The sequence below is a fragment of the Abramis brama genome (assembly GCF_963993115.1).
Source record: "Abramis brama genome assembly, chromosome: 13".
Taxonomy (NCBI): Eukaryota; Metazoa; Chordata; class Actinopteri; order Cypriniformes; family Leuciscidae; genus Abramis; species Abramis brama.
This window is the reverse complement of record NC_139975.1, coordinates 6,023,406-6,039,720: the sequence shown is the minus strand read 5'-3', so window position 1 is coordinate 6,039,720 and position 16,315 is coordinate 6,023,406. Positions and strand designations below refer to the sequence as shown.

Below are 16,315 nucleotides of genomic sequence, written 5' to 3'. Positions count from 1 at the left end.
AAAAAGCAGAGATTCTTCAAGAAGTTGAAGAGCTTTCTAAAAAAGTTGCCAGCATTTTTGATAATTTTCACACAATTTTCATTGCCCCCACAATATTTTGCTGTATGGATATCTGAACATGCAATACCGGTATATAAAAAAAAGAACAGAGCCTTTAAAAAACATTTTATTCTAGCTTCATGCATTCTTTTTCATCAACACTTGAATGTGGGTAAGTTTCATTAAAAAAATCAACATTTCGAACAAAAAGCTTTTTTTTCAAAGACTACAACATGCATAAGCAATGATTTTATAGCTTGTATCTGCTCCTTTTTTGCCTGTGCTTTGATTCAGAGATTCTGTACTCGGAAGATGCATAAATCGCGTCCCCAAAATCAGGTTGTTATGTTGAGACTAAATATTACAGTAGAAGAAGAGGAAACAGTAAAATACAAGGGAAAATCTGTGCAAGAATGCAGACAGTCCACATGTCATAACATTGACATTAACACAAGAAAAATGTGTTACGGACAATTTGCAATGTGTTTTGTGTGTTTTTCTTAAAATAGTAGTTAAATTTGGGCTGCATGTCACCTCATTTATTACATTTCAGAGCTGTTGAAACCGGAGAGTCACACCAGAGTCCATTCAGCATGCTTCTGTTTTTCAAATTTTACCAAATAATCCACATATAAGATGAAATCCACAGAGGCACAACTATCTTGAATGAAGGCTATGTGCATTCAGAATACAGATGTTCACTTTTAACAGTAGATATAAATATATGGAGGAAATGGACCAAATTTACTGCTCAGTTTTTCTGAAGATGAAGCTCACTGCCATATAAAACTCCAAATTGGATCTTGTTAATGAAAACTGTCCAAACACACAAGCTTCATCTGTATAATCTTTCTATTTAATGGAGAAAACGTCACAGAATCACGCAAGTGTAAAATTAACGAAGTTCAGTGTCATAAAGAATGACAAGTCTTATCCCAGGCTTGCATTTTTCGAGATTACTGGCTGAATTCGGGACCAGAACAAACAAAACTCCATTAAATAGCCACTCTGGATACCTAGTATTGGAATTACAAGTGCCATAACAGCGTCTAGTCAAAGGAATCGGATGACAACAAGGCTTCTCAGCGCAGCGATTTGATTGGCTATTTGGGCTGTCAATGATTTATCTGTTATAAGGTTAATTCTTCCAAAGTCAATAATATGGATTTGAAACAACATGACAGTGAGTAAATGATGACAGAAGTTACACTGAACCGACATGTTGGATAAATGAAGATGATTTTGAAGGATTGTCGGATGTCACGGCAGATTTTTCCTTCATTCTATCATAGTTTACCAAGTGCACATTCGTTCTGTCCTGCTTCATCTTCTATGTGCTTTAACACGATCTCTAGGCAAGACTCAACAAACCCTGTCTGTCTCTTCCTCTGGTTGTCTCTCTCTCTTTCTCTCTTTCTCTTTCTCTCTTTCTCTTTCTCTCTCTCTCTCTCTCTCTCTCTCTCTCTCTCATGCAAATCTTTGGGTTGCTGTGACATTTCTTGCGTGTTGGCATTTGGTAGCTCAGTAAAGCGAACATATTTTTGACGTGGGGTGAGACTGAGGCCACAGCGCATACAAGATATTCCACTTCAGTTGAGCACAGAGAAACCAGAGGGACTGTACAACAACAACAACAACAACAACAACAACACACAGAAGACACACAAACTGTCATATTTGCGTACCTTATCTTTGCAAATGGTCACAACTTGCAAAGAAATTAAAGACATTCTGGACTTTTATTCATGCACAACAGTAGCAATCAACCAATACAGGCTTATTAAAAGATGATATGGATACTAATAACTGAATATGGAAGTTGGGACGTACTGTATATAATACACTACTGTTCAGAAGTTTGTGGTCAGTAAGACTTATTTTTTGAAAGGACTCTCTTCTACTCATTAAGGTTGCATTTATTTAATCAAAAATACAGCTGTAGAGAAGCTTGAACAAGTTAAATTAGTTCAACTATTGATATGTTTAGAATCACCTGAATTATAGCATATCTGGTGTAATATCACAGACATTTGAAGGAAACTATTGCTTACTTGATTGCTAAGGTTTGTTTACAGTTTACTGATAAAGCATTCACGTCTTTATTTGTAGAAAAAAAAGTGTATGTTTCTTGTGTAAATCTCAAATTATCTGAGATGTCCTTTTCCCTTGCAATCTCACTGGAGATTTTAAAAGACTTGGTATATGTAAGGTGAAATTGAAGAATAAACTAGTGTGACATAATTTCCAATCATGATAACATCATGGCAAAACAAGGTTTGTTTGCAGTCCCGTAAAAGTTCGCTCCGGCTGGTAAACAGATTTGAACTACCATTGGTCTGTGGCAATTACGTAATAAGTAGTTGTAGCTTTTTTGGCTCAGCTCCTTTGACATGGAAATCTTCTCAGGTTCATTTCTTCTGTTCAGTCCGTCGAGGTCAGACGCGGATAAAAACTTGAACACACTGGAGAGCTGCTTTAGAGTAAAAACTGAAGTTTTCTCACTGCTGTCGCAGTGCGCAACACATATGTGACCCTGGACCACAAAACCAGTCTTATGGGTATTTTTAAATTTTAAAAATTGAGATGTATTCATTACCTGAAAGCTGAATAAATAAGCTTTCCATTGATGTATGGTTTGTTAGGAAAGGACAATATTTGGCCGAGATACAACGATTAGAAAATCTGGAATCTGAGGGTTTCGAAATATCGAAATATTGAGAAAATCTCCTTTAAAGTTGTCCATTTATGTTCGCGATTGTGCTGCATTCACTCACAAAAATACATTTTTGATATATTTAAGGTAGGAAACTTACAAGATTCATGGAACATGATCTTTACTTAATATCCTAATAATTTTTTGGCATAAAAGAAAAATCGATAATTTTGACCCATACAATGTATTGTTGGCTATTGCCACAAATATACCCGTGCGACTTATGACTGGTTTTGTGGTCCAGGGTCACATATTTACATATTCATCTAAACACAGCTCTCAGCAGTCGGGATATCCGCTCACAATATATCGCTGCAAAAGCTATTCTGAATTTATTTTAAGCCTGAACGAAGAACGAAAAAGAACTTTGCCTTGACTGAATATTTCGGGACCTTCAATGTAAAGCTGCTCGAGAATGAATTGCATTGTAAAAGTGGTTGCACATATAAATCGGAATTTAATTTAATCAAATCATCACCCTTTCTGAAGTTGTGAGGACATGAAGGTAATGAGAGGAGTATTCTCTATTCAGTAGCCTGAAATATACTTGTTAATTGTTTCCATTTCATTTCCTAAGACAGAATTCCCAATTTGCTGTGCCATGTCCTGCGGGATTCGTGTCTTCTGTTCAGACCCATTTGTTAAGTGCTGTTTGCATCACCCATACTAAGTGTACTCAAACTGGTACCGGCGGCTCACTCACACAAACACACACAAACGTGTGCATTAAAACTCACATGCATGAGCCTTTGGACCTTTTCTCCCGGGGCTCTTGTAAGTCTGCATCATGTAAAGTGATATTAATCATTCATTACAACAGCGTGAACATGCCGTCTGAGGGAAATTGGGTCAGCTGCCACACTTGAGTGCGCACTACATTTTGCACACTTGAGTGTTCGCAATATCTGAAGGATTTTTTTAATACCTTTCTTCCTTGAGGCCACAGGGTCGGAAACCACTTAGAGTAAAGCCACTTCAGGTTTGTCTATCTGTGCGTGTGTGTGTGTGTGTGTGTGTGTGTGTGTTTACATTGATTAATGATGCAATGAAGGGGTGTGTTTACAAAAACCAAGTGTAGTTGAGAGGCGCAGTGTCAGCTGAGCACTTAAACACGATGCCAGGATACGTGACGCCCATGTGTTATTCTGGCTTATCAGTGCTGTGATAATGGCTTTAAGATAACAGATACACACTCAGAGTCAATACATCAGTGTGCAAATTTTCTTTCCTGACCATATATCACCCCAAAGAAATCACAAGAAAGAGAAATTTGAAATGGTATTTTCCTTAAAGAACATGAAGCCTATTTTTAGGACCATTAAGATTTTTGTGTATTACATTAATGAGAATCTAATGAGAAGCACCATTGAGAATAATGAGAATTACACACACAAACACAACACATTGTGCGGACGCATTACAGTAATGAGAATAATGAGGGGGAAATGTGCTTAATTATCGTGAAAATAATGTCAAAATGCATGATTTTAGTTCTCCTGTGGAACACACACACATACACACAAAAAATATATTTTTAAAAAGTCGATAGGGTTAAATCTTTTGGACCCCATTTACTTTATTTTACTTTTCTTTTATGTTCCCCAGAAGAACTAAAGAATTTATATATATATATATATATATATATATATATATATATATATATATATATATATATATATATATATATATATATATATATATATATATATATATTTATATTAAAATATTTATTAATTCATTGGTTTATTTAAATGTATTTTTGGGTTTAAATGTGACCATGACCTTTTCATTAGATTCACCTGCACACAGCAATTGTTAAAGGACTAGTTCACCCAATAATGCTAATTATTTTATTACTTTACTCAGCCTAATGTCCTTTAAAATCTTTATGGTAAAATGTAGACGAATGTACAACATGACACACAAGCACCACAGAAAGTGGTACGGATTTAGAGCGACATGGTGGTAAGAAAGTGACAGATTTCTTTCTTCTTATTTTTGGGTGAACTATTGCTTTTATCGCAAAATTACCCCTCTCTCAGTTCTATTCACCCCTTTTCTGTCCGTCATGACGTTGACACACTGAGATCTGTCTGTTTTTGTGAGATCATTACTGGCGAACATGCTTGTTGACGATAGAGGCCGGGTTTCCCCTGCGAAAGATGGAAAACGAGAGACATGTAGAGAGAGAGAACAGGAAAGATCAAATGATGCTGGCATTCTGTCAGTGACATCATGCGTAGAAGTTGAAACATCACCATGGCGATCAGCGTCACGCTTGTAGTGGGAGAGGGCGATACACACTCGCTGGTGGTAATTAGCGGTGCAGATCTGTCATCGTTTGCAGCGCTTGGATGTGTGTGTAGACCGGCGTAACCAGACATTTGACTATCAGCATAAAGTCTAGTCCTCATCGCAGCTTATTCTGGCCCAATAAACACACACTTAAACATGAAGAGATTGCTTGGTAAAAGTGACCAATCACAGATCATTTTGTTTTAACCCTCTGGACTCCACACTCTTAGAAGAAGAGCTTCTATATAGATGACAATATGCTTTTGCCAAGCGCTTCATATATTATCGGTATTCTTTCAGGCAAATAATTGACTCGGGTCTTCATTCAGCTTTCAATTGTTTACTGTAAATCTCAGTATTTTTGTCTTGTTTTTCGCTGTGCAAATATCAAAACATTAAAACATCGAGATTTACTTGAGAAACACAATGTCTTAAGACATTCAATCTTGCTCTATGAAAAATAAAAATATCTAAATTGAGTTTATGCCTAAAAACATGAAAATATATCTCAGTGAAGTAATACAAATAAAATTAAAGCTGCAAGCAGCGATGAAAAGGGCCCTAACACCCCTGCCACCGCCACCCAGCGCCTTTAGTAAAGGCCTTAAGATTACACTCACCAAATTTGAAGAGGATCAGATCAAAACTGTAGGAGGAGTTCGTTAAAGTACAACATCAGGATATTACGAAAAATGCACAAAATCTAGGAGGAAGTTCAAAATAGCTGACTTCCTGTTGTGTTTAGGGCTATGCTCCAAGAGACTTTTTTGTAGGTATTGGGTCATTACATGTATGTACCAAATTTCATACCTGTACGTGAAACCTAGAGCCAGGGCAAAATGTGGGGGCAATAATTTAACGAATTTGACCATATCGCACGTAAATTTTCACCACTTCTGAAGCGTGTGCAAAGTTTCATGAGTTTTCGAGCATGTTAAGGCCCTCTAAAAAGCGATTCACTTTGGAGAAGAAGAAGAAGAAGAAGAAGAAGAAGAAGAAGAAGAAGAAGAAGAAGAAGAAGAAGAAACGGAGCAAAAACAATAGGGTCCTCTCACCATCGGTGCTCGGGCCCTAATAAGATTTGTTTTTCTAACCCCAACCTCACTTAAGCACAAACTCACTTAAGTTTGATTTTTTTTTTTTTTTTCAGAAAACATTAATATCTTAAGTAATCTTCTCAATGCAATTTGTAAAAGCAGACAAAAATACTATGTCGTAATATTTTTATTTATTTTTATTTATTTTTTTTACAGTGCATGTCTTATTCATTACATGCAGTTTGTGTAAGAGGCTTTTCAGAAGATAGCATTGTGCGCGGCTGAAGGCCGGTTTCAGCAGTTTAAATGAAGTTTTATTGCTGCATCATGCCTCTTTTCAGAAGACCCTGAAATAAAGTTGTGTCTCAGAGGGCTATTTCTTTGCCTTCATTAAATGATGTGTGAAAAAACGATAGTCTTTCTCCTGTTATTACCTGCATTGGTCTTCAGGTCAGGATGAGGTCAGGCTCCTTAATGAGAATCTCTGTGTCAAGTGTAGTGTTGCTGTAATATATATCAGCTCCGTTCCAGCTGCCTTCCTAGACAACATTTTTAGACATCATGCCCAACTCTTCTATTTTGTTCTATTCTATTCTATTCTATTCTATTCTATTCTATTCTATTCTATTCTATTCTATTCTATTCTATTCAACTTCACTCTATTTGTGTGAGCATTAATGGACTTGCTGTATTTGTAGAGCAGTTTAGTTCAGCCACTCTTGGGGTTTGATTTCGATTACGACGCTGCTTTATAAAGTGTGTGTAGACAGTAGACGGCACAGCAGCTCACTGGGGTTTGGAATCGAGCCAGTGTGTGTTCTGGAATCTCTGCTTTCCAGAGAGAATCACGGCATCTCCTGTGACTGATCGTCATCTTCACGCTTTAATTAACATCTTCACGGTGCACAGGCGGCAGCTCTGAGTGGCTACTAACACACACACACGCACACACACGTTAGCTCTGTGCCAAAACCTAGTGTGAGCTGTCTTGCTGTCCACTACTGCCTACTGTAAAATAGGCTGCTATCTTTAAAGGCAAATTCCTAACTACAATAAAACTTCATAAACAACTGATTTGGTTAAACACAAATAGTGCTACTTATTTGAACTCACAATTCCGATAGATATTGACATTAGCATGTTGCTAAACTAACAACAAACACTAATAAGCATAATGCCTAGCACAAATAGTGCAGTTTTAATTAGACTGACACATTTTTTCATAATCTTGAAAAAGATCATAATCATAAATATATATATATATATATATAAATAAATTTTACATAAAAAAATGACCAAAAGCTAAAATTAAATTAAAATGAAAAATTTTAATAATATATATATAAATATTAGATGAAAAGCGTTAAACGCAAATTAAAAACGTTTGACAAATATACATATATATGTATGTATATGTATATTATATATATATATATATATAGAGAGAGAGAGAGAGAGAGAGAGGTTTAATTTAGGTTTAGTTTCAGTTTTAGTTCAGTTTTTGTTTTTATTTATTTCCAGTTATTATTATTTTTTTCAGTTTTATTTATTTTCCCGACATTTTTAGTGCTTCAGCTTAAGCTCATTTCAGTTAGTTGCCAAGGCAACATTTATAATTTCCTTTAAAAAAGTTTTTCCATCTAATATTTATATTTTATTTTATTTCAGCTTTATTTCAATGAACAAACATGATGCTGCTTTATAATCCAGCCAAGGTATAGGCAGCACGCTAGGTTTTGAAAGAGAGCTGTCGTCTTTCTCCACAGTAGAGACACAGTCTTATTTCCCTTTTAAATCTTTTTATTCAGTGGAGACACATTCTCACACACACACACGCCTGAACTGTGCACATTTACATTTCCTCTTGCTGTTTTTTTCTAGTGGACTGCTATTAATTAAATGAAAGCAGACACTGCTCATCCTCATCCGTGCTTATTTTCCCCAGCGCAGCTCTGTGCTGAGATAACCGGTGCTGGTGAAAGGAGGAACCGTGTCCGAGAGGATGCCGTGTGCAGTTCAACAAGGAAAGGAAAGGAAAGAATGAGATTTACAGGATTAGAGCTGGCTCAAATCCGTCAGTGCTTCCTCTGCAGAAAGGACAAGGAGTCTCCCCCCTCTGCCAAATGGCACCAGCTCGGCATCCTCCACCAACATCCAAAGGCACCAGATAGATTTCTCTCTTCTGTTGCCATGGGCAACCAAAGTCTTCCTCCATCCTTGGGTTATGCCTTCCCTCTCTTTCTCTTTCTCTCTGTCTCGTGGGCCACTTGCCGGCGGAGATTCTCCGTTTCCAGGCGGTTTGCCACGTTTCTGTGTGTCTCTGCGAGTGGTTGGAATAATGCTCTGTGATAATGAGGTTAAAAACCTCATGATGATGTCGAGGAGATTTTCTTTCTTTATGTCATTTTGCTTGGTAACAATCTGTCTCCGTAGAGTCGGTTTACACTGACCTGATCGTTTGATCCGGAGCTTCATGAAATGAGGTGTAATTCTGGCTTCCCTCAAATTGCTTCCGGCTTATAATTATATGCATCTTTCCCTGCCCTGCTTCAGCCCTTTCAGAATATATAATATGCATCGTAATATGCGTTTCATAATTTGTTCTTTGATGTCCTATTTACAGAGTGCCGCTTCTTCACCTGGCCCCTTTTTACTTAATCTTTTCTTATGATTTCCCATCAGGATCCAAAATTAGATTTGCTAACACTTTCTTTTGATTGTCCTCTTTAGACATTCTATAAGTAACTTTGCAACTACATGTCAACTTACTCTCATTAGAGTATTAGTAGACTGTCTGCTTAATATCTGCTAACTCTTTATTTTGATGCTCCCCAACAGACATTACACTGACTATAAGTCACTTTGTATAAGTCAACTATTTATACCAACCTGAACCTAACAGTCTAATACTCTAATGAGAATTAGTTGACATGTAGTTGCAAAGTTACTTATAGTTAATACAATGTCTAAAGTGGACTATCAAATTATTGTGTAACACTTGCTGATGGTGACCTGAATTGGGGAATTTTATCAGCCATAAATATTTCTTACTGATCATGAAACTTTTTTTGTCCCTTGCATATTTGGCGCTTTGCGGTATCATGCATTAGCAAGTTTCTCTGTGAAACTTAAAATTGAGATCCATCATGATCTTCATATTTGTTAAATCCTTTTATCCTTGTTTACGAAGCTTTGAAACTGTATAGGAGTTAAATAATTGCCAATCCTTTGACTACATAAATCTAGTATTTAAGAGGACGATATTTTTTTTAACAAATATCTGCATGTAAATTTATCCAGTTTATTTTTGTAGAAAAACTTCTGGTTTCCCTGATAAACATTTGATGAATGAATTTTGAATGTGACAGTCACTGAGCTTTTTTCAAGTTACCACTTGTATGTCTGATTTTAATCGCTCACATCTCTTAGTATTTAAGATTCATATATTATGTTGTGAATCTGATACCCTCCAGTGTTTTTTTGTATTTACTCAACAAAGCCAATTTGAATCTTATTTTGGACTGGTTCCCATAAGTCTCTCTTTTCCCCCCACAGGTGAGTACACTGTGATGACGGCCCACTTCCACCTGAAGAGGAAGATTGGTTATTTTGTGATTCAGACGTACCTGCCGTGCATCATGACCGTCATCCTGTCCCAGGTGTCCTTCTGGCTGAACCGAGAGTCTGTTCCGGCCCGAACTGTATTTGGTGAGTTTAATCTCTGAGTGAATCTCCAATTTACTCACAAACTTCAGATTGCTCTGGGTTTTTGGGAATATTTCAAACTTTGGACGCTACTTCGGAGACGTGACATATGGCACTATAATAATACAACTGCAAAGAAAATAAAACTCATAGAGACCCTGAGAGGTGGAAAATAAAACCCTGAGAGGTGGGAACGAGACATTGCGTCAGCCGCCGTGTTCGTTGTTTGATCAGCTGTGCAAGCGTTCAGTTGTGATTCTGACGCAATTGTCGCGCCCATGCATTTTACACCGCCCGCGAGCCTGTCAGTATTTGCATACTTTGCGAAAATTGGCCAGCTGTTCCAAGCTGGCATTAGCTCATAAGATTTCAACAAAAGTGGAGAAGGGAGGAGTTCCCACAGTGTAGATATGCAATGTAGAGTTACCGCTCTCGAAAGGGAACTCAATGAGCATGCAGTTCCTCTTTGATTTTATCTGGATGAAAATACAAACACATTCTTTTTGGTTTCTTGATGCATACTTGTATGGTGTATTGTTGCTTGCAATTCAAATGTGAGGTGTTTTAACTCTCTCAGCCACTGCCAGCATTTTTGATCATTTTCGCAAAACTTACATGGCCCCCTACAATATGTCGTTGTATTAATATCTGAATATGCAATATATCAAAAGAATGCTCGAACAGACCCTCTGCTTTAAAAAAAATAAATAAATAAATATTCTAGATTAATGCATTCCTTTTTTTAATCAACACTTGAATATGTTTCACAAAAAGCAACATTTGCATTTTGTCAAAGACTACGTCTGGATGGGATTCAGAATGATGATCAAAACACAGATGGAGTAGATCGAGTCCTTCAACACCCCTAAAGCTTCACAGTCCTGTAGCTCGTCCTGGGTCGACATTTCATTCAGTAACATTAGGCAGTTTTGATTTATATGCAGTTTAATGTTGATGATCGCGTTATTTTACATATTCATCTGCTTATGTACACTATCGCTTGTTTCTGCATCATCTTCACGTGTCTTTTGATCTGGAGATTCAGTACTCTTTCAGAAGATGTGTCATAGCGCCCCCTACAGAATAACAGTGAAAACATGGAACGCCGGGAATTTCCATCAATGGCGGGGAAGCATTGTCTCATAAATGACGGAAATTTTCGTCAATGGAGGGGAAAGAGTTAATATCATAAATGGAACGTAATGATCAGTGATGTGTTTATCGTGTAATATGTTGAGGTTTCAATGAAATGATTGATTACATTTCAAATCTTTCTACACATTCGCTGTTGTCAAACTGATATTCTGACTTCTGCTGGGTTTATGACACACTGTTGTCCTCCAGCCAAACTGATGGAGAAAATCTGCATAAATTAATTTACTGTGACAGATTAATAGGACAAAGGTCACACTGAGCTGAATGAAGGTTTGATTTTAGATTAAAATTGACATGGCTGTGATTGAGTCTAGATTTACAATTCTAACAATAGATGTACGTACTGTATGTGTTGTCATAGTTACCCATTCAGGAGGAAATTAAAGTGAAGTTTACAACAGTTTTTTGACTATCTTAGAGATGTCTAAGATCTTTTCTAGAATAAAAAATAAATAAATCAGCAAAGACTTTACACTCTGAATCCCAGACTTTATGTATGATCAGCTCAGATGAGAAAGTCCGTTATCTTGGCATTGTCTAATATCTTTGCAGCACCAATGTACTGTTAATATTAGGCAATTATTTCACAACCCCAGAAAAATACAGGGGTCCGGACCTCAATGGTGGGTACAGCCACCCATGGTACAGCCATGGCCATGAAATACGAAAGTATGACTTTTTTTATTCTAGAAACTGGAGCATGTTTTCCAATATACAGTACCAGTACACCTGATTGTAGTTAATTAGTTGAGCCTCTATGACCTAAATTGGTTATTTTAAGTAGAGGTCGACCAATAGTGGATTTTACCGATAGCGATAACTAGGTTGGACCACGCTTGGGTGCGTTTCCCGAAAAACGACGTAACTCGCTGCTTAACTACCATAGTACGATGCATCGTTGAAGAAATCAACTAGCTAGTCACGACTGTTTCCCTAAACCGTATTGTCGCAAAGCGGTCGTTAAACCACGTTGGTTTATGACGTCACGCACGTGGTGGAGTAATAACTTCTTTTAATGAATCTGTTTGAGATCGAATTAAGCCTAGATGTTTTGCTATAAATTACAGACATGACATCTGAGGACTATTTCTCTTTTTTTTTTGTTATTTTGCTTTATTTCCAGATTCAATCATAGGCTCGTTCTTACATAGTAGAGCACGTTTGCACATGCGCACTCTTCAAAAACGGTGCTTTAAATCTCTTGACAAACTAAAAGTCGTAGTGGTTTCGGGAAACACCGACTCGTTGAACTATGCTGATAACGACGGAACTTGCGAACATAGTTGGCTAACGATGCTTTTGGGAAACGCACCCCTGGCCGATAACCGATTAATCAACCGTTAGTTTTTTTAAAATGGATACTGAATGAAACCAGCATGACACATAAAATACTGCTGAACAATATTACAAAAATTTAAAAACAGCACTGAACCATGAAAACTTTTTAAATCTAAAAAATATTCTTACATTAATTATATCTTGATAATTTGTGTTAGTTCAAATTGCATTTACTAATGTTAAGAGACACAACTTTAAAATGTAAAAATGTATTAGTAAATATCAAAATTAACAATGAACAATACTTTTATTAACCTTAGTTGATGTTACAAATTGACTTTATTGTAAAGTGTTACAATTTCATACAAACCCAAACAGTCATGCTTGCAGATGGCCATCTTTAAATATCTACACAAACACCATAGCATTGAAATTAGACACACATTTGTATACTCTCACACCTTATTTGTTACTATTTTAAAACTATTAATGATTATCTAATAAAAATAACAAAATATGTATTACTGTGACAATGAAAAAAGAACTGAAATCGAATGCGTTTCTATCGGCTGTATGCATGAAGATACAGTTTTCTTTCTCATGTCACTAGCTTTAAATATACAACTTCGCTGGCTAACGAATGCATAAAAGTGACCAGCTGGATACAAACTAATGCAAATAAAAGGTAACAAGCGTGACATTAAACATTTGGGTCGGCTTGCACGTGTTTTTGTCACCGCTTGAGGTATTAGTTAGCGTCCTCTCTGGTTACTCAGGCAAACATACTGCTGTTCTTCACTAATACAGCATCTAGTCAACAAATTAATTACTTTATAATGATATGAAAACATGTACTGTATACATACCGTTTTAATTGTCTGTTTTAAATCTGCATCTGAAGTGTCCGCTCTGTGTCAAAACAAACTCCACGAGGCATCACTGATGGTTTTATTTGACCTCTAGAGGCCGCTCTCGTACTGTTTAATGACAGTGGACCCTTCTCAGCCGCTCCAGCAAACAAACGCAACCCCTGTAAAACAGTCGGTATGGATTTTTACCGATAACAGAATGTTCCAGTAATCGGTAATCTGTGCAGATTAATCAGCAAAACCGGTTAACTCTAACTTTAAGTATTGAAATCATACAAAAATGTGCATTGCCGGTGTACTCCAGGATCAGGACTGTGAGAAACACTACTGTAGCTGAAGAAGCTGAATTGACCTTCAAGCCATAAAATTCACAAGGAGCCCTGGGAGCCTTTGGCTCCAGAGTCTTCTGCCCCAGATTAGAGACTTTAACGGGGAAGCCGGTCCTTTCTGGGCATTTCTGTGAGGATTTATGGAGCTCAGGTACGGAAAAATTCGGTTACTGTGGAGATTCCCTGAGCTCTGTGTTGCTAAGCAGGTAATGTTGAGGAGATGAGCCCTCCTGGCAGAGGTTCAGATGTCTTTCTGCCTCTACCGTCTGTCTCTCTTTTTGTCTTTGTCTTTATTCTACCCGTCGGTTTCTCTCTCTGTCCCTGGAGTCTTTCTGGCAGTTCTTCAGCTGTCCCGGCCTCTTTCTGCCTCTTATCTTTCTCGCTCTGTCCGTCTATTATACAGCCTTTTAAACAACCTTCCATAAGGCACATGTTCAGAGCTAGCGTTCCCAAAAGAGATATTGTATTGCTAAACAATAACGCTAAAACGTCAGTACATTAATGCCTCACGTTAATTGTAGAGCATCACATGAATCGTTAGCATGTTGTGTATAGCTTATTATAGTTAAATGATGTGTCAAGATATTAAAGTTGAAATAGAGAGAATGGCATTAAAATGGAGCTCAGATGTGCATGACGGCGGTCGAGAGCTGCATAATTGAAAACTTGCTCTGGGCTAAATGGCTACGGAGTGTTATCTAATGTATACTTTATTATGACGCTTGTACGTACGCTGTACACTGTGTTCTTCAGTGTGTTGCATTACTAAAGTAATAAAGGATTAGTCCAACCGAAAATGAAAATGCTATCATTTGCTCACCCTCGTGTTGTTGCAAACCCAGAAGAGTTTCTTTCTTCCGTGAAACACAAAGGCAGTTACACTGCCGAACGCCCAGAGTGCTTTTCGAAATGGGGACTGGGGCTTTTGAGCTCCAAAAATAACAAAAAAAGCACCATAAAAGCAGTCGGTATGACTCATGCATTATATTCCCTAGTCCTCTGATGTGATGCAATAGCTTTGTGTGAGGAACACGGCAAAGTTACGTAGTTTGAGGAAAATCTTGCCATCGGCGACAACTCTCAAATCTCCAGCTCAAATATGGTGTGTTAAAAACGCATTGCACCAGGTTTGATGACAGTGATGCCAAATCCCTTGGTTTTTCACATGTTGTGAATGATTGGCAATTTTGAATAAATGGGTGTCAAAATGGCACGATTTTTTTTTATTTTTGTGAATAAATGACTTAAATTTTAGTCTGTTCCTCACTCAAAGCTATCATGTGACTTCAGAGGACTTGGAATATAGTGCATGAGTCATGTGGATTAATGCAGTGGTACATTGTTTGTTCTTATTGATTTTTTTTTAGATTGACAGCACGTTCATACACATTTACTTTTGTTGGATGGAAAAAACATATTTTGTGCTCCGCAAAAGAAAAAAAAAGTATTACGGTTTTGAGTGCGAGTGTAAGTGAATGAAATGGAATGTTCATTTTTGTTAGAAAATGAAAGCATCTTAACTTGACAGCGGAGAAGAAAGTGACTGTCTCACCATGTGTGATGAATGGTATCAGCTATAGGTTTGTTTGCAGCTCAGTCGATTATGATACTTGATGGAAACTGAAAAATAATTAAATAGAATTCTGGTGCTCACCATTCCATTTTATAACCTAAATTTAGGATGATGGTTTTTCAGATGGTGTTTTGCTTTCTTTAAAGTGACAACAGAAGCATTTGAAGTCGTTGGAGGCAGACAGGCAGTATGGAGCTCCTTTCATTTCCCTGAAGTGTTCAAGTGTGTTCGATTACATTTCTCTCCATGCCATAACTGATCCTTTTCCATCATGCAGTCTAGTGTCTGACAGCGTCTCTACGAATGAGATGATTAAACATTTGAACTCTTCAGAAAGCAAATCACCTGCTACCCAGGCGATCAGGCTCTCCACGCTTCTTTACTGCTCCCTATACAGCTGTATAATACAGTCAATATTAAATCAATTTTAATCTTCCATGTCTTCATTTATATTCTACTTTAAATGAGTACACATTTATTTATTTATTTATTTATACCTTACATTTAGTGATCAATAACTGTTGTGATGTTTAATATAAACAAATGACAAAAAAATGTATTATATAAATAGTGTTTAATTTATTAAAATTACATAAATCACATAACTAGCACACTTTTAGTTATTTATTTAAACCCTAAACTAAATGATTATTGACTGTTGTGGTGTTTAAAATAAAAAGGTATGTCTTTTTACTGCCATTTTTAATATATAAATATTATTGTATTATTTATTAAAATTATAATCATATAACTGCTGTACTTTTAACTAGTACACTTGTCTAGTAAACATGTATTTATTTATTGAAACCATACATTAAGTGATCAGTGATTGTTGTGATGTTTAATATAAACAAATGACAAAAATGTCAAATGCTATTATATAAACATTGTTTTATTTATTAAAATTATAATCACATAAGTGTTGCACTTTAAACTTGTATTTATTTATTTATTTATTTATTTATTTATGTATTTAAACCCTAAATTAAATGATTAATGACTGTTGTGATGTTTAATATAAACAAATGACAAAAAATATCAAATTTTATTATATAAATATTGTTTAATTTATTACAATTATAATCACATAAGTGTTGCACTTTAAACTTGTATTTATTTAAACCCTAAATTAAATGATTAATGACTGTTGTGATGTTATATATAATAATATATGTCAATTTGTATTATATATTATTTTATTATTTACCAACCACTGTGGCACTTTAAACTAGTACACTTGTCTAGTAACCACTTATTTTAGCCATACTTTTGAGTTGAAGGCCTAATGAGATTAATGGGTAAATATCTCCAGTTCCTGTGTA

At 36.3% G+C, this 16,315-nt stretch overlaps 1 protein-coding gene across 2 annotated transcripts in view; it reads left to right on the top strand.

Annotated features, from left to right (window-relative positions):
- gabra2b (gamma-aminobutyric acid type A receptor subunit alpha2b) overlaps positions 1–16,315 on the top strand; it is a 66,456-nt gene that overhangs the window by 36,037 nt on the left and 14,104 nt on the right. For both annotated transcript variants that reach the window (XM_084134088.1, XM_084134089.1), the window contains exon 8: positions 9,640–9,792. In XM_084134088.1, coding sequence (XP_083990214.1) covers positions 9,640–9,792 — 153 coding nt within the window. The remainder of the gene's footprint in view (positions 1–9,639; positions 9,793–16,315) is intronic.